Raw genomic sequence first — 21,905 nt, 5'->3', positions numbered from 1 at the left:
GGCTCATTCCAACCATAACAACACAATCCATTTTGAATTTTTACCCTTTTCCAAATCTTTCCTATTTCTCTGTATGAAGTGATCTATTAAAATGTCATTACTTCATCCTCTAAAACTTATTCATTCTAGGATATGACAGTAATTATACAGTGTAACTCTTGTAATAGATTAGTGTTATAATTTAAATTTTTCGAAGTGTGATTGACATCTGATCAATACTGGAGACTGAAACAGGATTTTTCATTGTGAATTATATATGTGTGTATGTGTATTTTCTTCTTAATAGATACTTGAGAATAAATACACTATGTCATGCTTGATGAGTAACACATTAATATTAGTTTTTATATCATTTTCATTTCTGCATTTGAAAATTGAAACCAGTTTCTTATTTTATTCAATTAGAATAATACTTTATCTTTTCACTTTTTAAATGAATGATTCTAGGAGAGCAAAAGTAACAGTATGACTTTGTTTCTTTTCTGAAACACCTTTTATATAATTAGTACTTTGTAATTTACTGGTGAGACATTATAGAATTTGTCTCCCTCTAATTATCATCCAAATGGTATCTCTTTGCAAGTAAAGTTTTTACAGTTTCAGAAATTATGTTGCTTATTTTTTTTGAGAAGGTAAGAAAGATGAAGTAGCTAAACATTAAGCAGAAGACACATTAATAACAACAAAAGTTAGTGATTGCAAACTTTGGTCTCAGAATTATTTTGAATCAAAATAATTGGGAATTGAATTGGTGATATTTTAACCATATCTTTAGTTTGCTGGATTTGCTACTCCTGTTGTGTTGGTGTGTGTGGAAATAAGTGAAAGATCTGTTACTTCATATGTGAGAATGCCCTCCACTCAATCTATATATGATTAACAAAATTATCTGAGATGCAGAAAGGTTGAGTTACATGTCCATAATCTAAGAAATAGAAAGTCACATTTACTATAGAACTGTGTGTCACTATAGTCAATATACCTGGAAAATAATCCTTCTAACAATGCCTACAAGAATCATGGAACTAATAAATATTAGAATAGATTCTTGCCCATTACTTTAAACTATGTCATGTGTCTGTCTCTTTCTTTCTTTTTCACTTACTCCCTCTCTCTTTTCCTCCTTCTCTTATGCCCTCCCTCCCTCTTTTTCTCTCTCTGTCTGTATGTGACTCTCTCTTGATATTGATACAATTTAGGTATAAATGTACATACATTGTTTTTAGCAGGCATCTTGGAATGAAAAATAAAACATGTATTTTAGCTATTTTATGGTAAATTAAATCTATAGTATTTATGTATATGGATTTCTTCATAAAATAGTAAGGTTTAAAAAAATGTGAAAAACATCTATACTACTATGCCCAAATGTACGTTAACAACAAGATTCTAAGAGACTGCAAATGAAGTCATCAGCAAAAAGAAAATCAACAAAGACATGACTAAAATTAATTATAATAGATTCAAAGTAGAGTTAATATGCTTAATAATTTCAGCAGTGCAGAATCTTTAATGTTTTGTGATTTAACCAAAGGCATCATAGTAATTTCTCTATATCCAGAGTAAAGATAACTCGATTTGAAGTCAAAGATATGGATTTCAATTCTAGTTAGGTTACTAACTACCTATATGATCTTAGGCTTAAATTAAATTGCCTGAACCTCAGTTCTTTACATATAAAAGAAGTTGTTCAGGTACCATCACTGTTTTTAAAGTCCTGGCTTAAAAAATCCATGACTTGATGGATAGATTTCTAATGATTATGCTCTAAGAATTTAGCTCCACTCCATTATTCAAACTATATGCAATTATATGTTTTATATTTGAAGATATATAGAACCTTTCAGAACTTGTACTCTATTGACCATTGGCAAAGTCTTCAAAATCACATGGTAACCTTTATGTCATGATGAAGCATCTGATCAGGATGGAGAAGTGAGAAATATAATAATTTTTAGTCATGTCTGACTTTTCATGATTTAATTTAGGGTTTTCTTTGTAAAGAGAGTAGGGTATCTTGCTATTTCCTTCTCTAGCTCACTTTACAGATGAGAAAACTGAAACAAAACAAAATTAAATGACCTGCCTAGGGTCATACAATTAATATCAGATTTGAACTCAGGAAGACGAGTCTTCCTGACTCCAAGTTCAACATTCTATTCTCTGTGCCACCTAGATTCTCCATATGGGAGTTCTTAAATTTTTACAATTTAAGAAACTAGTTTCTAAATGAATGTATATTCTATCTTACAGAATCAATACATGCATACTATAAATGTCTAATATAGCATACTGGAAATGCTAGCAAAACGTATTACCTATGTAACCATGAGAAAATCATGGTTAAGTTCTCTGAGCTTAGAGGCTCATTGGGTTTGCAACGAGATTGACAGTGACAAAAATGCTTCCTTTCAATCCTATCTGTCCTTTTTGTGAATTGCCTTGAAATCTGCTGAGTTCTTTATAAGTAATACAATTGTAAACATGTACGTTGGAGCATCCTTCTCAATATGAAGAACTTCATTTAATTTTAAGGTAGCCACACATAGAATCCATGACTTGAACTTTTAATCAGAAAAACCCTTGGGACTAGACAAAGGTAAATAATCCCATCATACACTGTTCTTGTCCTGTACAATCTGGTTGATGTACAGAATGAGGAATATTAATATTCTTCTATCTAAGATATATTAGAAGGATATTAATGTCCTTTTAGGAATGACATTAAGAATATGGAGATCATTCTGAGGGATATGGAGAATTTTCTTTCACAATAAGTTGTTAAGCAAAACCCTGATGATCACTTTTTTGGTACTTGAGTTTGGTAGAGGTTCCTGTTCTGGTATGAGTTAAAATAGATGGCCTCTTTCTGCTTTTAGATTTTGTGATGTTATATTAATCAAGCAACTAACCAATAAGTATTTATTATCTCTTATGTGATATGCAATATGTTGGATAATAGGGAAACAAATATAAAGAATAAAGCAATCACTATTCTTAAAGATATCACATTCTGATTGAGAAAGTTATCAAATACATATATAAGTATAAACATACTAAGTGGTAAGAGAATAAGGACAAGTAAATTAAAAAAATAGTTAAATGAAATGTAATCTGAAGGGTAGAAGAAGACAGTCAATGTTGGTAGAATGAGGAAAGGCTCCACATAGTTGTTATTTGAAGGCAAAGAGAGATTTTGTGAGGCAGTGGTGGGAAGGCAATGAATTCTAGAATTGAGAATTGTCCATGCAAAGGTGCAGAGATGAAAGATGGATTTTCTCAACCATGAAAAGGCCAACTTGACTGTATCAGAGTTATTACTCAGTAATTACACTAGATTTCAGCATGGGTAAGTTCTTTTTATAGTGAAGGTAGCCTTACTCAAATGCTGTAATTTTGTTTTATAGCATTGACATTGAGTCTTACAAACATTTTCTGGATCAAAAAGATTATGTTTTATGTACAAAATGGATAATGTCAGCTTGAAACCGTATAAAATTTATTTTTCCAATTGGATCTCTTGATGAGAACATTTTTCATTAAGAGTCAATGTGTGAAATTGCATTGGTTTCATGGTTACAATACTTTCTGTCACTGAAAATGAAAGGTCAGGCAAGCAAGGACAACAGTGAAAAATATCACATCTAAAAACTAATTTCAAGTGTATTTCTTGACTTCTGAAAATTGTCCCTTAAAAATATGTTTCAATGTAATTCATGCAAGTGTAGGCAAGCAATATTTGAGGACAAAAATTGAACTTTGGATGTAAATAAATGACAGACCTTCAAATTTAAAAAAAGAAAAGATTAAATTGTGAACATAGCCAGTCTTCCCTAGAATTATTGTTTCATCATAAAAAGTTTTTAATAGATAAAACCTTGAAAAGGCATTTTGTCCTTGGATCCAAGAAACTGATAATTTTTCAAAAAACTTTTATAAAGTTAAGAACAAGATTCATGTCACATAATAATAGAAATTTTAAAGAATTTATGAGAAGAAGCCTGGAATAAGCCATATAGAGTTGACATCAGGGTCCAAAAGACTTGATTTCAAGTCCTACCTCTGAAACATACTGTTTGTCTGACCCTGGGCAAATTATTTAACTCAAGACAATACTCTAAGACCAGAGGGAATTTCCTCATTGAGAAGTTTTAAACAGCACTGAAATTAAAATTCCACTCCCTATTTCCTTATAGTTGTTACAAACACTTGTTTCAAACACATATGTATGTGTGGTGTATATGTGTGTATATGTTTATTTGATAAAGACTCAATGAATCTACACTCACTGAATTGAAGATAGAGCCTTGGAGTATTATGAAAGCTAATGAAATATGAGGCAAAGATGATGGTGGCCATTCATTTGGAGGAGGAGGCTTCATTACTTTCACAATCATCTCTTTGATTTGTAAGATAAAATGAAAATTATACTGAATTTGAGAATCATATCAACATTAAAGTCATATGTTCTTCAAGTTAAACAACTTTTCAAGGCCCTTAGACAAATACTTATGTTTCTTAACTGAAGAATAAATTTAAAAAGACAGCCTAAGTACTACAATGCTTTCCCCAAAGTGTTCAAGGTCTTCAAGCAAATCCCCTATCCTTGATGGAGGATTTATAGGAGAATCCAGGCAAGAATTAAAGGGTCTGAGAAGACTTGGATGGATTGACTGTACTGATGAAAGGGTTAAAGATGCTCAAGAGATATATCCAAGTCATTGCTTAACAGGATTACTGTGAGATTAAAATGTGAAGCCCCACAGAAAAGCCAGCTGTTCCTTTAATCCAGTATCTCTTTGATCCAGTGTGAATACAAAAGGCATAAAGCTCTCAGCAAAGAAAGAAATTTCTGTTCTCACTTCATTGTCATAAAGAGTCTCAGATATTTAAATTTCAAGAATTACTTTAAAAATTAATATGCTCTCAGATTCCCCTTTGCATTATTTGTAAAAATTAGTTTCATATATACATACATACATACATACATATATATATATATATATATATATATATATATATATATTTGATTTCCTTGTTTTACAAAATGAGAAAAAAAATAGAAAAAAAAGAAAAAGGAAAATAAAATAAAACAAAACACTGTCATGTGCCCAGCAGAACATCAGGGAGGATTCAAAATATATAACAACACATTTCCATTTCAAGAAATCATATATAATAATAGAAGAAATTATATTCACGAATGTCCTTCATTTCTTTGCTTCCTTATAGATTATTATTTTGTGCTCAGTTGAGTACTATTTACTTTATTTTTTTTTTTTTTTGTCCCTTTTCATTCCCTCCCCCACCACAGTTCCCAAGCAGGCTACAGTTAATCATATATATATATATATATATATATATATATATATATATATATATATATATATACACACACACACATATGTAAACACTGAGATTCATATACATGTATACATACATATGGGTGTATATGTCTATATACATACATATATTCAGACTCATTTACATATAAACATATCTATATACACACATAGATCTACATGTGTATATATTCACATATACTCATACATATATATGCATATGCATTTATCTGAAGGATAAAGACAGCTTAAATACTACAGTGCTTTCCACAAAATATTCAAGATCTTCATGAAAATCCCCTAAAACAACAATACTATGGCCAAAATATAAATTTTTCTCTTGGTTGAATCTTTGTTAGACTTTGTCTAAGATCAACCCTTATTAGCCCTACTTTTTTTCCCTAGTAAATTATACTCCTGATCCGTGTTACAGTGTTTCTGTCAATCTCTTGTTTTCCATATCTGATTATTCTTTTACTTTAATTCTTCTCCTTAATTTGCCTTGCTATTACTTAACCTCCCCCTGCTGGAGTCCAGCTCCTGTAGTGAATGAAGAGGGTGACAGTCAGGAGGCCAGGAGTTCAGTTAGAACTCTTCAAATTTTATTGATCAGGACCACAAATATATAAACACCTTAAATGTTTATAGATTTGATACAAAGTAAACTTTTTTGAAGTTCCTATAGCTAAACAAGATCTGATGTGATATAAATAATTAAATCCCTTAAGTCCAAGATCTTGGTTACTTAGACAGAGATGTAAACAGTTGAGATACACATCAGAGTAAAGTTTATTATACCATTGTCTCAAGTATCTTTCTCCCAAATGTCTTTAGTCACACTGTGGTTGTTTTTCCTGTCCTAAATTCACAAATTTGCCTTTAATCCATTGAGTAATGTTTGCATTTTGTTTCACTCCTTAGATTTCTAATTTATAGTATTACCAAGCATGTCTCTGCTATTTCAATAGAAAAGAGATGTTGTGATCCAAATTACTGTAAGATTCAAGACCTGGGATGGATTCTTACCTCTTGGCACTCTACATTCCCTCACCCATAAATCCGTCTCTTAACTTGTCTTAACCATTCCTTTCCTTTTTATTCCATTCCCATTAATCTACATATCTTATTCCACTCTGATTAATCTAAATACCATTCTCTACCCACACTTTATTTTATGCTATCCTCTCCTCCTTTATCCCTTTCCCTACATACCTAGTCCCACTATCATTACATTAAATAGCCTTCTGTACCTCATCTTGTCCTTTATCCTTTGCCCACTAATCTACACACCTTGTCCCACTGCCATAAATCTATACATCCTTCTATACCCCACTTTATTCTGTTTCCTTCCCTCATCTGTTTCCCCTTATTTCTTTATAGAGTTTGGAAGGTATTATACCCTTCATGGTATATAAATATATAGTGATGCCTATTTAACCCATTCCTGATGTGAGTAGGTTTTCACAACTACAATACTTCCTTCCCCTTCTAATGCAGCTATGTTTATTCTTCCTTTGTGCCTCATTTGTATAACGTAATTACTGCTTTTACCCTTTCCTAAACCATTTAGCTTTCTAGAGTCAGATAATATTCAACTCTGTCTCAATCTTTCTTTTGAGCTATCCAGTTATTGGTGGCAATCTTAAACCTATGATATATATATTTCAATGTAAAAAAAAAAGACATAAGCAATCTGTCCATGTTAAGTTCCTTGAAATTAATCTTTGATATTGGCTCTTATATGTTAATTTTTCTATTATTTTGGTTTGGTTGAAAAAAATTTCTGAAAATCTGCAAATTCATTGAATATCCATTTTTTCACCCATTCAATATTGTAGATAATGTTGCTGTATATTATATTTTTGGCCACAGGTCTAGTTCTTTTGATTGACAGTTATGATTCCAGGACCTTTAATTGTGGCAACTGAGAAGACCTATACAATTCTAATTGTAACTCCAGAATATTTAAATTGTTTGTTTTTTTCTCTTGTTTGATCTGGCAATTTCAAAATTTGGCAATAACAATCCCATATTTTATTTGTTTGTTTGCTTTTTTACAAAGGATTTCATTGTAGTGGTGATTGGTGGATTTTTTTTTTCTATTTCTACTTTTCCTTCCTGTCCTGTCACTCCAGGACAATTTTCTTGGATTATTTCTTGTATTCTTATATTTTCTCCTCTTGATCTGTTCTCCAGATCTGTTTTTTTTCTTATCAGATGTTTCACATTCTGTCCTGTATGTTTTTTTTTTCATTTTTTCTATTTTGTTTTGTTAGTTCTTGGTCTCATGGCTTCACTGGCTTCCCCTTGCCAAATGCTAATTTTCTTTTTTATTTATTTTTAAATAATAGTTTTTTTTTATTTTCAAAATACATGCAAAGATAATTTTCAATTTTCACCCTTGCAAAATTTTGTGTCACAAATTGTTCTCCATCCCGTCTTCCCACCATCCTCCCCTAGACAGTAAATAATCTAATATAGGTTAAACTTGTGCAATTCTTCTAAAATATTTCCATATTTATTATGCTACACAAGAAAAATCAAATCAAAAAAGGAGGAAAAATGAGAAAGAAAAGAAAAAAGCAAACAAGAACAAAAAAGGTGAAAATGCTATGTTGTGATCAACATTGAGTTCCCATAGTCCTTTCTCTTGGTGAAAATTTCTCTCTACGTCAGGAATTGGCCTGAATCGCCTCATTCCTAAAAAGAGCCAAGGTCATCATAGTTGATCATCACATTATCTTGTTGTTGCTGTGTACAATGTTCTTTTGGTTCTACTCACTTCACTTAACATCAGTTCATGTAGATCTCTCCAGGCCTTTCTGAAATCAGCCTGCTGATTGTTTCTTATAAAACAATACTATAAATTATATTTATATATCATAACTTATTGTCATTCCCTAATTGATGGGTATCCACTCAGTTTCCAGTTACTTGCCTCTACAAAAAGGGATGCTATAAATATTTTGCACTTGTGGGTTCTTTTCCCTTTTTTATGACATCTTTGGGATACAGACCCAGCCAAATTCTATTTTTCATGGAATTATTTTCATCTCTTTCCTTTTCTAATTAGTAAACTTTTTTCATAATTTTCTTGTTTTTCTTTTGTTTTGTTTTCCTCAGTGTCATTTGATTTTGGAAATCTTTTTTGAGTTTATAAATTCTCTCTGGACAGGGAGTCATTTAATGTTATTCTTTGGGGTAGAAGAAGAAGATTTTCCCTTCTTCCTTCCCTCCCTCCCTCCCTCCCTTCCTTCCTCCCTTCCTTCCTTCCTTCCTAACTCCAGGGTTCCCTATTCCTACAGTAAGTTCTATGGTTAAATTCTTTCTTTGCCAATTATTTTTTTTTCTTAATGAGAACTATTAGTGTAAGCACTTATACTTGTGTGTGTGGGGGTGCATCTAGCTTTATATCAGCTCTTCTCTCTGTCATGGAACCCCAAGCCTAGAGCTCTTCCCTTTTGCAAGTGCCCACAGACAGCAGTGTCCCTGCTCCACTGCTTCTACATTCAAGAAGTGCAATATTCTTCTTTAAAATGTAATCTTCTCTGGGAGCAGGTTTCCCCGAAAGGGGGGGAGGGGAAAAGGGGGAGAGTTGTGGAAGCAGCCTTAGTTTCAGTTCAGTTTAATAATCATGTCAAATGCAGCCAGGTGTTAAAGTCCAAATCCTTTATTGTCTTTTTCAAAATCTTATCTCTTTCACTTGAGGCTCGGCTAGTTTTCTTGAAGTCTTCCGAATCTTGGTTTCAGTGTTCTCCACAGGACAGCCTACCACCACTTCTCTGTCTTCCTTCATTCTGCTGTCTCTGGCTTGTGAATCTCCCGAAGTCCTGGTTGAGGATCCTAGTTTATATATGTTCTCTTAAAGGTGTGAATCTTGTGGAACTGTAGTAAGTACTAAATACATCTAGAGAACTGTTAAGCATCCTGATAAACAACCATTGTCTCTCTCAATTCCATTGACTTAGCACCTTGTAAGAATTCTAACAAAGAAGGGTGCTGATTCCTACCCACTGAGGGCTGCATCCCTGCAGCACAGCTAGGCCTGGTATTCCCAACCAGCCGGGGTTTCCTCAGTCTTCACAGAATCAATCTCCAACTCCTCCCATAATCCCAGAGGTGAAAGTTCATATATTTTGGGCTGAGACTCCAGCTACATCCAGCCCACCCCAAGGTTCCTCATTTGCTGTTTCTGAGGAGCTAGCCTGGAGGTATTTGCATTTTACTCAAATTAATCCACAGCCCTGGGTCTTTCTTCATATCTTTTTAGGTTATATCAGAAGGACCCCTGTTCTTATAAATCTATAGCCTCTTTAATGAATTTATAATCATTAACTCACACTGCTAATAAGTTTCTGAGGCCAGATTTGAACCCAGTCCTATATTATTTTTCTTCTAAAAAATGACATTCTGAAAGACATAATTCAGAGAAAAGATAAAATCTGAAAATGTGTGTTATTGTCTAATAGAACATTAGAATTAGAAACAGATAAACAGTTGCATTTTTAGTATGTATTTACTATCAAAAACAGAGGTAGCATGGATTATTACAATTTCCCAATTAAAAGGAGTGTATTGTTTTTCTTTTTGACCTGAAGAGTCAATCTTTTCCATCACAGGATATACATTTATAAAACCAGATATATCTTCTCCTTTATTTTTTGCTTTAATTAATGCTTCTTCTAATCTTGTCATATTCTGCTTCACAGGGGAAGCAGACTGTGTTTCTGCCTCTCTCTCTTCCTCTTCTTCCTCAGATGAGGAATGATCTAATTCCTCCTGCTGTGAAGTATCACACTCAGGATTGTACTTAACTCCATGACCTGAATTTTCCTGCTTATCACCTAGTTTAGTTGGCACTTTCTTCTTTCTCATTTTAACACTTAAATAACTTCTTATAGCCAGTTGTATTAAATTATATGTATTAAATATGTCTTTAGAAATTAAGTTAGGGCCATTTTTATTACAGAATTGACAGAGATTCTCTCCTACTAAGTTCCATTCATCCAGATCCAAATCTTTCTCCAGAGAGAAACAAGGACATATTTTCTTAACAGTTTGTAAAAGTTCAGTGATCTGCTTCATAATTATAATCAAACCTTAGCTTTCCATAACTTTACCAATGCTCTCTAAACATTTTCCTTGAACAGAAACAGAAGGCTGTTTTCTAAAGATCTGTCCCATCTTAGCTGAAATTCTACTTTAATTCTTTTAACAAAATTTCTTTGTTGTACTCACTCTAATTTCTGGCTTGAAGAGACTTTTCCACTCGATCAGGATCACAGGCTTTTCCACTTAAATCAGGATCAGAGGCTTTTCTACTGAAACCAGGATCGGAGCTTTTCCACTGAAATCAGCTGAGGGTCCTGTCAGTCCCATGTTCAGGGCGCCAAAATGTGAAGGTTTCCTTTTGTCGATGTCTAAATGAAATGTCTGTACTAAACTGAAATGAAAACATTAATATAAGGTAAAATGTTTCTTATTATTATTTGAACTTTTTAATAAGAAAGTTTGCTTCCTGCTTTAAAAAAGGGGATATATATATAAATATTATATATATATATGTGTGTGTGTGTATATGTGTATATATATATATATATATATATATATATATATATATATATTTGAAACCTTATACCTATAAGCCTGAGGAGCTACCTTAGTCTCAGTTGAAATAAATAATTACTCCAAAATAGCAGCCAGCTGGTAAAAGTGTAAACGTTTATTTCTCCTTCCAAAATAGCCCGGTTAGTTGAGGCCTATCTCTCTGCCTGGCTCAAAGAGATCTTGCAGCTTTGTCCTTGGCTTCTGCCTCTGCTTTCTTCAGCCTCCAGCCAGCTCCGACTCGTGGCTTCTCAATCTCCAAATGAGGCGAGTAGGCTTCTGTATCTCCCAGAGTGCTCTGTCTCCAACCCCAGTTGAAGTTCCCCAGAACTCCCTTGCGTTGCTCACTGCAACTGTATTTATGCTACTTCTCTGAGAGTGGGATTGTGGGATATCTCCCAGCATGCTCTCTGAAATCTCCCAAACATGTGAACTCCATTGAGTTCTTAGATACTTATGAGCTCTCTAAAGGTATGAACACAAGCATTGTTTCCATTAGTTGTACTTAGTACCTAGTTCAAGTTCTGGCCGAAAATATCTCTTTCTAAGATTAAATCAACTCCAATGGCTTAACACTTTGTAAAGATTCCAACAGCACTGCACTAAGTGCTGAGATTCAAAAGCAGGCACAAGACAATCTTTACCTTAAAGGAACTTTGTTTAAAGTTTGCTCATTTATTTCATAGCATGAACAATTCTTCACCACTTGTTTGATGGGAAGAGTCATGGGATAGGATTATGTCTGTAAAAATTCAAAAAATGTTCAAAAATAAATATATTTATGTTTTGTTATTTTTTTGTATTTGTTGTTGTAGTTGTCACTGTATTCCCAAGAGTATATATGTAGTATACTGTTATTTTGGTTGAGTAAAGAGACTTAGGGAAAATTCCTTGTCAAGCATCTACCCTTCTTTAACCTCTATAATAGGCACCTTATATTGGTGTCAAAGTTTTGACATTTCAATTAGACTGTCTCACACTATTTTGTGTAATGGTTTTGTCCCAACTGTGAACTCTTTGAGGTCCAAGAGCAAGTAATTGTCATCTTTGTACCTAAAAAAATGTAGAGCACACATCAACTCCTCAGGAAACACTCTAATTTGAAGGTATCAAATTATGACTTGCTTCAAAAAATTCAAATCAGTCACAAAGAAGGGACCATCATTTGAAAAAGGCATTCAAAAGTGGCAATTATTCAAATATCTTCTTTGCTTAACATCAAACTCAATGTTCCTTTCAAATGTTTTGAATACTTTCCTTTTTTTTTTTTTTGCTTGTCATAAATATTCTCCTTTTCCCAATCTGTCGTTTCCTTCTTTCCCTGCTTGGACTTTCACTTAAAGATGAGCCAATTGAATTTAAAAATCTTCAACATGAAATGGAAGAGAAAAAAAGAATTAAAATAAAATTTACCAATTTATTTGATACTCAGTTAATTTAAAGTTGACTTCTAACTATGAAATAACACTGTGCTCATAATAAATGTGTAATAAATATTTATTTAATTGAAGTAAATTCCATTTACTTAACAACTTAGGAAATATATCCCTCAGTTGAAGTGGTTATTGTGAAGATCGTGTATTTTAAAATCAGCAGGAGTCTGGAGTTCAGATTAGGGGAAAATCGTCAGTCTTTATTCTCAGTGAAGAAGGATCAGAGGTGGAAGATAATCGGTGATAGCAATGTGTGCAGCTGAGTCAAGAAGCTAGCTAGATCACCAGCCACACGACCAGCAGCCAGGAGAATGGAACCCAAGCCCAATCTCTCCCAGCTTCTCTTCCTCTTCCTCTCTCTGCCTCCACCCACCAAAATCGTCATTTCCTGTACAACACATCAGGACTTGCACAGAGAGTGGGCAGGGACCATTCTTTATCCAATCATGTATAGAGTATAGCCCAATTACTATTTAGCCTCACCTACTTGGGACCTAAGTGCATCAAGTCAAACTTCAGCCCATTACAGGTTATTTTTAAAAACAACTTTATAACAGAACACTTTAGCAGTTCAAATTGAATAGAAGCCCCAAGGAACATGGCATCATTAAGATTTTTTTTTTTTTTTTTTTTTTTACTATTCTGCAACTAGATAGTAGTTCTGCACTTAAATACTTTTAAATCATTCACTGTTAATTCTTTTCTTTCTACCTTCTGATGAATAGATCATTATATTGTACTCTCTGTGAGCCTGATTTCAATAGTATTATTAAGCATTGGTGGGGACTGATTTTTTTTTTCTTAAAGGAAATAACTATTTAAACAAACCACTTAAATGTATTTGTATGGAAGTTATTGAAAAAGTTACAGTGGTTTCTTCATGTAATGCAAAATATAATATCTTCCTCTTACCTTCCTTTTCCTTGCAGTATAAGCAAGTGGAACAATACATGTCATTCCACAAGTTACCAGCTGATATGCGCCAGAAAATTCATGACTACTATGAACACAGGTACCAGGGCAAAATCTTTGATGAAGAAAACATCCTCAGTGAGCTTAATGATCCTCTGAGAGAAGTAAGTATACTTTCACTCACTATTTGGCACAAGTTTGTCTTTTTTTTTTTTTTTTCTTCAGGAGAATTTTATGTTTAGATCATGACTCAAAGGGAAAGAACAAGTCGTTCGTAACAAAATAATTACCATTTTTTCTTCTACAACATGCAGAGAATTCAGGATATATTTTCTTGTTTTTTCCCCTCTTTAAAAAAATGAAATTAGGCAAATGTCCTTTTTGTCCTCATTTCATATCGGATGAGACACCTGCTCCTGGCTGGGCATCCTTGTTTTAAAATCTCAAGTATATGAAATGCCAATTAATTAAAGTCTTGACAAATCCTGTCTATATTTAAGCAGAGATCAATATTGTTGTGTTATTGATTTATTTAGGCTTGGATTTATTTTATTTAAAAAAAAACCTTCCCAAAGGAAATAGAATGCATTGTATACATTTGTACTTTCCTTTTAGGCATAAGGTTTCAAATATATATATCCCCTTTTTAAAAGCAGGAAGCAAACTTTCTAGCTAAAAAGTTCAAATAATAATAAGAAACATTTTACCTTATATTAATGTTTTCATTTCAGTTTAGTATAGACATTTCATTTAGACATTGACAAGCCTAAGCTTTTTTAATCTATATTTTTAGCCTAATTTGAATTTATGTGTTGCTGAATATGAAATCAACACTCTTTCCATTATCCCAGGCTGTTTCTCAATAAAGAAAGCATACCTATAAGAAATTCTGCCCAAGCTCTGCTTTGTTTATTTTGTGCCACAAACTTTTCCACAAAAGTTTTAAACTAATTTTAAATATAATTCAAATAAGGAAAAATTTTGAGGCTATAAAAGTTAGATGATAAGAGATATTTCTAACAGGGATTCTTTTTATTTATTTAATATTTTCTCCAGTTATATTTAAAAAATTACATTTTTTTTATTTTTTTGAGTTCTAGATTTTCTCTTAATCCCATCCACAATAAAGAAACCACTTGTGAACACAGAACATTTCCATACAAGTCAAGATTGCCCTTCCTAATGAAAATAAAAACCTTCCCAAAAAATTAAGTTTAAAAAAAAGGGAGAAAGAATGCTTCAATCTTTACTCAGATATAATCAGTTTCTTCTCTGGTTTTGGATAGCTTTTCTCATCATAAGTTCCCCAGAGTAGTAATGGATGATCATACTACTGAAAAAGTCATTTATATATAGCCATCCCAGAACATTGCTATTACTTTGTATACAGTACATTTCACTTTTCTTAAGTTCATTGAGGACTTTCCAGGTTTATTTTTTATTTCCCTGAGAGCACCTTGCTCATTATTTCCCATAGAACAATAATACAATAATATTCAGTCATAAACACACTACAGTTTATTGAGTCATTTCTTAATCGATGGGCATACTCTCAATTTCAATTTTTTTTGTCCTGGAAAGAGAGTTGCTATGAATACTTTTTATACATATAGGTAATTTCTTTCCCCCCCCCCAAAAAAAAAAAAAAACAACTCTTCATATTCATGCCAAGTAGTGGTGTTATTAGATCAAAGGATATACATTAATTTATAACCCTTTGGCACAGACATCTTTTGATCATTTATCAAATGGGGCATAGCTCTTATTTTTTATACATTTGACTCTGTTCCCTCTGTTTGAGAAATGTGACCTTATCAGAGAAACCTGCTTTGAAATTCTTTTTTACAATTACTCCTGTTAACTATTCCTCTCTCCCATTTATTCTCTCTCTCCTTTTACCCTGTCCCTACTCAGCAGAGTGATACTGGCTACTCTTTACTCAATATGCCCTCTTTTATCATCCTCCACCCCTTTCTATATCCCTTTCCCCTCATGTTTTCCTGCAGGATAAGATAGATTTCTTTATCCCTGTTGAGTATGTATGTTATTTCCTCTTTTAGCCAATTTTAAAGAGAGCAAGGTTCATTCTCTTTTCCCTCTCCCTCTTCCCCTCTATTGTTAAAGCTTTTTTTTTTTTGTCTCTTTTTTATGGCAGATAATTTGTACCATTCCACTTCTCCCTTTCCCTTTATCCCAATACATTCTTCTCTCACCTCTTAATTTCATAATTAAAAAAGATATTATCCCTTCATATTCAACTCACATCTGTGCCCTCTATCTATATATAGTCCTATAATGAGAAAGTTCAAATGAGTTACATGTATCATCCTCCCATGTAGGAATATAAACAGAAAAAATTTTAAGTCCCTTATAATATTACTTTCCTGATTACCTCCATATGCTTCTCCATAGTCCTATGTTTGAAAATCATATTTTCCATTCTACTCTGGTCTTTTCATCACAAATGTTTGAAAATCCTCTATTTAATTGAATGATCACTATTTCCTCTCAAGGATTATATTCAATTTTGCTGGTTAGGTGATTCTTGGTTGTATTCCTAGCTCCATTGCTCTCTGAAATATCATATTCCAGCCCTTCCGGTGCTATAATGTGACTTATTCTGACTTATCCACTAGAGTTGAATTGTTTCTTTTAGGATGCAAGATATCCCACTTGACCTGAGAGTTCTGGAATTTGGCCATAATATTCCTGGCAGTTTTTATTTTGGGATCATATTCAGGAGTTGATTGGTGGATTTTTTTCAGTTACTATTTTATCCTCTAATTCTAGAATAACAGTACAGTTTTCCTTGATAATTTCTTGAAAAATACTGTCCAGGACCTTTTTGTGATCATGACATTCAAGCAGACCAAAAATGTTTAGATTCCTCTCCTGGATCTATTTTCCAGGTTGGTTGGTTTTTTTGTTTTTTTTTTTTTTTTAATGCGATATTTTCTTTTTCTTTTTCTTTTTCTTTTTTTTTTTTTTGAGGGTTTGGCTTTATTGTCTCTTGATTTCTTATAAAGTCATTAGCTTTTATTTACTCAATTCTATTTTTTTAAGGAATTATTTTCCTCAGTGAGCTTTTATACTTCTTTTTCCAATTGGCCAATTTTGCTTTTTAAGGAATTCTTCTCCTCATTACCTGTTTGAATTTCCTTTTGCACAACTCTCAATTCTTTTCTTAATTTTTTCCTCTATCTCTCTTACTTGATTTACAAAATCCCTTTTGAGGTCTTCCATGGCCTGAGCTCAATTCTTATTTTTCTTGGAGGCTTTGCATTTAAAAGTTTTGATTTTGTATTAAACTTCTGAGTGTGTGTTTTGATCTTCCTTGTCACCATAATTAAGGCAAAGGAGTATTGATATGTTATGATGTAAAGAATTTTTTTTGGCTGAGGCAATTGGGGTTAACTGAGTTGCCCAGGGTCACACAGCTAGGAAGTGTTAAATGACTAGGATCAGATTTGAACTCAGGTCCTACTGATTTCAGGGCTGGTGCTCTATTTACTGTACTACTTAGTTGCCCCGATGGTCAGAAACTTTTTTGTTATCTGCTCGTTTTCCTAGCCTAATGCTTAGTTTTTAACTCTTTGTTTAAGTAGGGCACTGTTTCCAGGATAAAGCATGCATAGCACATAGCACAAGCTTCAGGGTTTTTTGCACCTATTTTCAGAGATGGATCTGAGGACCTGACCACAAGCTCTTTTTTTTTTTTTAAATCATGCAGCTGTTAGGGATGTCCCCACCTCACAGTATCTGTAAGATTTAGTGTGCTAAATCAACAGAGTTCTGTTTTACTGATGCTTGGACTGGCAAGTTGGGGTCTGGGCTGCTTCTGGACTGAGATTGCACACAAGATTCCCACCCCTGTTGCCACAGAGCTTTTACACTGACCTTCTAAGTCTTCCCCGGTGTTTCTAGGTAAAGAGGTCCAGAAGCATCTAGCACTACTGCTGATTCAGAGGTCCCACCTTACTGATGCTGGGGTCTGGTCTGGGGCTAGAACTAAGGCTGGGACTGTGCTGATGCAACCTGTGCTGGAATCACATATCAGGCTCCCTCCCTGATTCCTTTTCTGCTGACCTTCCAATTCCTCTTTGGTGTCTCTGAGTTAAGAGATCTGTAAGCCATCAGTATTGCTGCTGATTCAGAGGTTTGGGTTGGGGCCAGAGCAGTGGCTGCATACGGGACTCCCACCCTGCTGTCACAGATCTTTTCTCCTGAGCTTCTAAAATTCCTTCAGCTGGAAAATGCTCTGCTTCATTTTTGGGGGTGTTCTGATGCTCTGAAATTTGTTTAGAGTCATTATTTAAAGGGATTTGAAGTAGTTTTTTGGGGGGAAGATGGCAAGTTTTTGCCTTTACTCCTCTATCTTGGCTCTACCTTGATAGGTGATATTTCTATGAATTTATAATTTATTCCAAATTCCAAACTCCATATGCAAAAAGCTCCACTCAGTTGGTGGGTATGTTTTTTTTTTAAACTAAATATGTTGGAATAATTTCCATTTATGTGTCAAAAATTAAATGACTTGCCTTTTCAATATATTAAAGACAAGTGGTCAAATATTCTGTTAGTATCTATCTGAGGCTTACTCTATTTTGTTAGGCAAATCACAGGAGAGAGATATATCTCACATATTTTAGTGATAATACAGAAAGAATAAAAAATGCACTTTTATTTCTAAATCTATCTTCTCTTTTTACCCTGTCAGTGCCCATAAGCTGTCGCATGTGCTACCATACACACACACACACACACACACACACACACAAAACAAAACAAAATAGGATTGTATTGGTTTAACTTACTCTAGAGGCAGATTAGGTTCACTTTTTATATTCTACCTTTCATTGAGGGTTCTTTGTTAAGTTTTGTAGCCAAGACATAAACCTGTCTCATTTCAGGGTCCTTATGATATTTGACTCAGGAACATCTGAGAGGAACAGGAGCTAGAAGTATTCAGAAAGTGTCAAGGTTGTGGTTATTGTTTTCTTTATAACAGAGTTGGGGACATTCAGCCCTTTGGTGATATCATGCCTGATACCTCAAATAGCTTTCAATTTAATGCACAAAGATTCCCTAAGGATAACTACCACATGGGAAAATAAACAAAGGCACAATAGTCAGAGCTAATAAAGACTCTAGAAATCAGGATTTGTAATATATATTTAGCATCGTCACCTTAGAAATAGAAAACCATATAGGAAACATCCATTATTTTTTTTTTTTGAACCATTCAATTTACAAATATTTTAAAGTACCCATTTCACAGACATTTTTGGAAAGAGGACAGTGAACTTAGATGGAGAAAATATCACATCTTTATTTTCGCTAGTCTTTAAAGGAAATTTAATAATTGTTTTGATTATGAATAATTAAAAATACATTCTGAGAAGGGATCTAGAGGCTTCACCAGAAGTCCAAAGAAGTCATGTGCACACATGCACACACACACATACACATACATACAATCCTTAATCTAAAGTCTTTTTTTTTCCTTTTTCTTCTTCATATTACACTGAGGCACTGTTAATCTTCTGCCTTTTCCTGAGTCAATGATATCAAGAAGATACTGAATTAGGGCTAGAAAGAATGTGAATCTACCTTCTTTACTTTATAGATGAGGAAATTGAAGCTCAGAGAAAAGTGGCTTGCTGTGGTTCACTAAGCTGGTAAATATCTGAGGCAGGATTTGAATCCATTATCAAACCGAGTTCCATGCCAGCTAAAGTGACTGTCAAAAAAGCTGTGCAGTGATACCTTAAGAAATATAGTTCTAGAAATTTTAAAAAACTATCATGATGCAGGAAGTGTGTATATATGTGTGTGTATGTATGTGTGTGTGATTTATAAATAATGACAAGGAAATTGAAACAGAGAAAACATGTATTAAGATAGGAATATAAGAAGAAGGAAAAAGTATAGACAGTAATCATAATCGTCCAATATAACTATCTCAGTGATAAACAACTTTGCTGGTGCAGGAGAAAGACTTTCAAATACAGAGGGAGAGATATTCCAATAACCTAAAATTATTCCATAAGAATTCCTCAACTCTAAGTTGCAGAATATATCATTTCTTGAGACCCTAGAATTACATACCATTTACCTGAATTTCAAAAGATATTCTCTGGAATTCCACCAGCACCGATTTGTTTGTTTTTTTATCTAATTCTGCTTCTGATAAACCTTTTCTACTGATCACTCTCTATTTTCCTTGCTGCTTGTGCCCATGAATCTAGATATTTATTAGAAGCATGAATTCTGGATACATCAGTGTGATCATATTCTAGGACACTAATGAGTCTGGCTAGCTATTTGTCCTTACTTGGTAATCCCTTGCATCAAACTTTTTAGTTCAGAGCTTCCTAACCCTGTGTGTTATGCACCTCTTTGGCAATGTGGTGAAATCTATAGATCTCTTCTCAAAATAATGTTTCATTTAAATTACATAAACAAAATGTATAGAGTTACAAAGGAAACCAATTATATTTAAATGCATCTTTTATTATTTTTCATTGTTTCCTTCTGTATAAAATAAGTTGTATTCTCTTACTTTCTCACTTCTCCTGTCCCATCTTCCTTCGCCTACACAAGATACTCCTGGTTGCTTTTTTTCTGGACATTTTCTAACTTCTGATGTCCTACCTAATACCTTTTGTCTAGAACTGAAAAATATTAATAATATGTTATATTTTAATTGTGGAGGAAATAATTGAAAAATATCCTCTTGCTTATTGCTAATTCAGAAACATTCAGTTTCATGAATGTGGATCAAGAACTGAAAAATGAAGAATTCCCCCTTGTTAATATGAAAATTTCTTCAAAGTATAAGTATTAGAAGAATTAATATAGGAAGATGCTGTTTAAACCTATGCTAGAAGACTCCTTATTATCACTGGCCCTCTTAGAAACTGCTAGAACAGCTTTTAGAATGGTCACTATCCTAAATTCATTTAAAATAAAATAAATACAAAAATTATGAAGGAACAGATGCATTTTCCTAGGGGGGAATTTTTAAGGTTTCTCCAGATTTCCATGTTTTAAATTATAATTATTATTGTATAACTAAATTATTCTCTATTTCCCAAACCTTCTCTTGGTAACTATTTCTTATACAAAGCAGAATTTGGATGTCAGCAAAGTTTGTTTTCAGACACTTCAATCTTTTCTCTACACTTTCCACTCTCACTTTCTTCATTCTATTCTTCAGCACAATTTTTTTATTTTGGACCACCAATATTTGTAACATGTTTCCTTCATGAAAAACTATTTCTCATGACTTTGTCTCAGAGTTTACTACCACTACCACTACTACTACCACCACTACTACTGATGCTGCTGCTGCTACTACTACTACTACTACTACTATAACTGGATTTTAATTGAGAATCTAAAGACATGGTCCAGGCTAAAAGAAGTGGATAGAACTTAAAGATTCCATAATCTGGTGTGACTGATATATTGGGGAAAGCAAATCTTTAAATAATATTGGCATCAATCACACATACAAAAATATACACACATATTTATCATATAGTTATAGAACTGTTAATTATTAATTAATAATAATTATTAAATAATACAGCTTATTATCAAGTTAATTAGCTTTTGATAAAATATTTTAAGATTGCAAAAAGTTGTACCAAATGGTTCTAGTTCTAGTGTTCCCTAAAAATACCAAGTCTCTATTTGTATCTAAATTTCTACTAGTAACAGTCATCTATTTAGAGAAATAAAACACGTTGTATTGATGTCCCTATTTTCCATTGTGGTCTCTGGGCAAATGCATGTGCTTTTAAATTGTCAGAATAACCAAGCAGATAAGAGTTTGTTTACAATAATTCATATAACTGACATTTGAGAAACATGGTTTTCTTTTAAAAAAAATATTCTATATTTAAACTTATTTCATCTTTTATTTCTATCACCTTTCTCCAACATAATGAGCTATCTCTTATAACAATTTTTTTTAATATATTTTAAAAGCTTTATTTCTTAAGAGATTATCTATTTTCATTCCCATCTCTAGGCAAGATATAATGAATGGGGTTGTTGAGAAGAAACTTTAAAATATATTTATAAAATGTTGTAAACATTAGGGAAAACTAATAGATTATCTCACAGAGACTCACAGAAAGCAAGTGCACGATGAAGTTACATTCTTACTAAGATACTAGTTTATACAGACTCTGAATCTAGCAAAAGGACAAACTTGAGCAGTTGAGAAAGAGGTTAATGCCCTTTCTGAGTCAATCGTTAAAGTTCAGAACTGTTCTATTTTTAAACTATACTATGTAAGAATTTTCAGGCTGAAAATAGGTACAGATCATGCGTCCCTGCAGAATATAGAACATTGGGATATTTCAATTCCACAGAACACAGGTCAAGCTGAGATCAGAATCCTATCGCCCCTGACCTTTTATATGTCTAGTTATGTTGTTATTTCAGAATTGTATGATTTGTATACATATTGACTCAGAATATACTATGATTCTAGATAGTTTCCTAGACTATCTGTTTTGGTGAATTTATTTAGCCAAAATATGAATTATTAAAATCAATTCCAGTTTAATGGCTTAAATGTCAATGATAGTGAAAGAAAACC

At 33.1% G+C, this 21,905-nt stretch overlaps 1 protein-coding gene across 2 annotated transcripts in view; it reads left to right on the top strand.

Annotated features, from left to right (window-relative positions):
- HCN1 (hyperpolarization activated cyclic nucleotide gated potassium channel 1) overlaps nucleotides 1-21,905 on the top strand; it is a 614,406-nt gene that overhangs the window by 477,632 nt on the left and 114,869 nt on the right. For both annotated transcript variants that reach the window (XM_031964829.1, XM_031964838.1), the window contains exon 5: nucleotides 13,309-13,455. In XM_031964829.1, the coding sequence (XP_031820689.1) occupies nucleotides 13,309-13,455 (147 nt within the window). The remainder of the gene's footprint in view (nucleotides 1-13,308; nucleotides 13,456-21,905) is intronic.

This window comes from Sarcophilus harrisii, chromosome 1 (assembly GCF_902635505.1).
Source record: "Sarcophilus harrisii chromosome 1, mSarHar1.11, whole genome shotgun sequence".
NCBI classification, from domain to species: Eukaryota; Metazoa; Chordata; class Mammalia; order Dasyuromorphia; family Dasyuridae; genus Sarcophilus; species Sarcophilus harrisii.
Note: the sequence above shows the minus strand (reverse complement) of the source record. Positions and strands in the feature narration are given on the sequence as shown.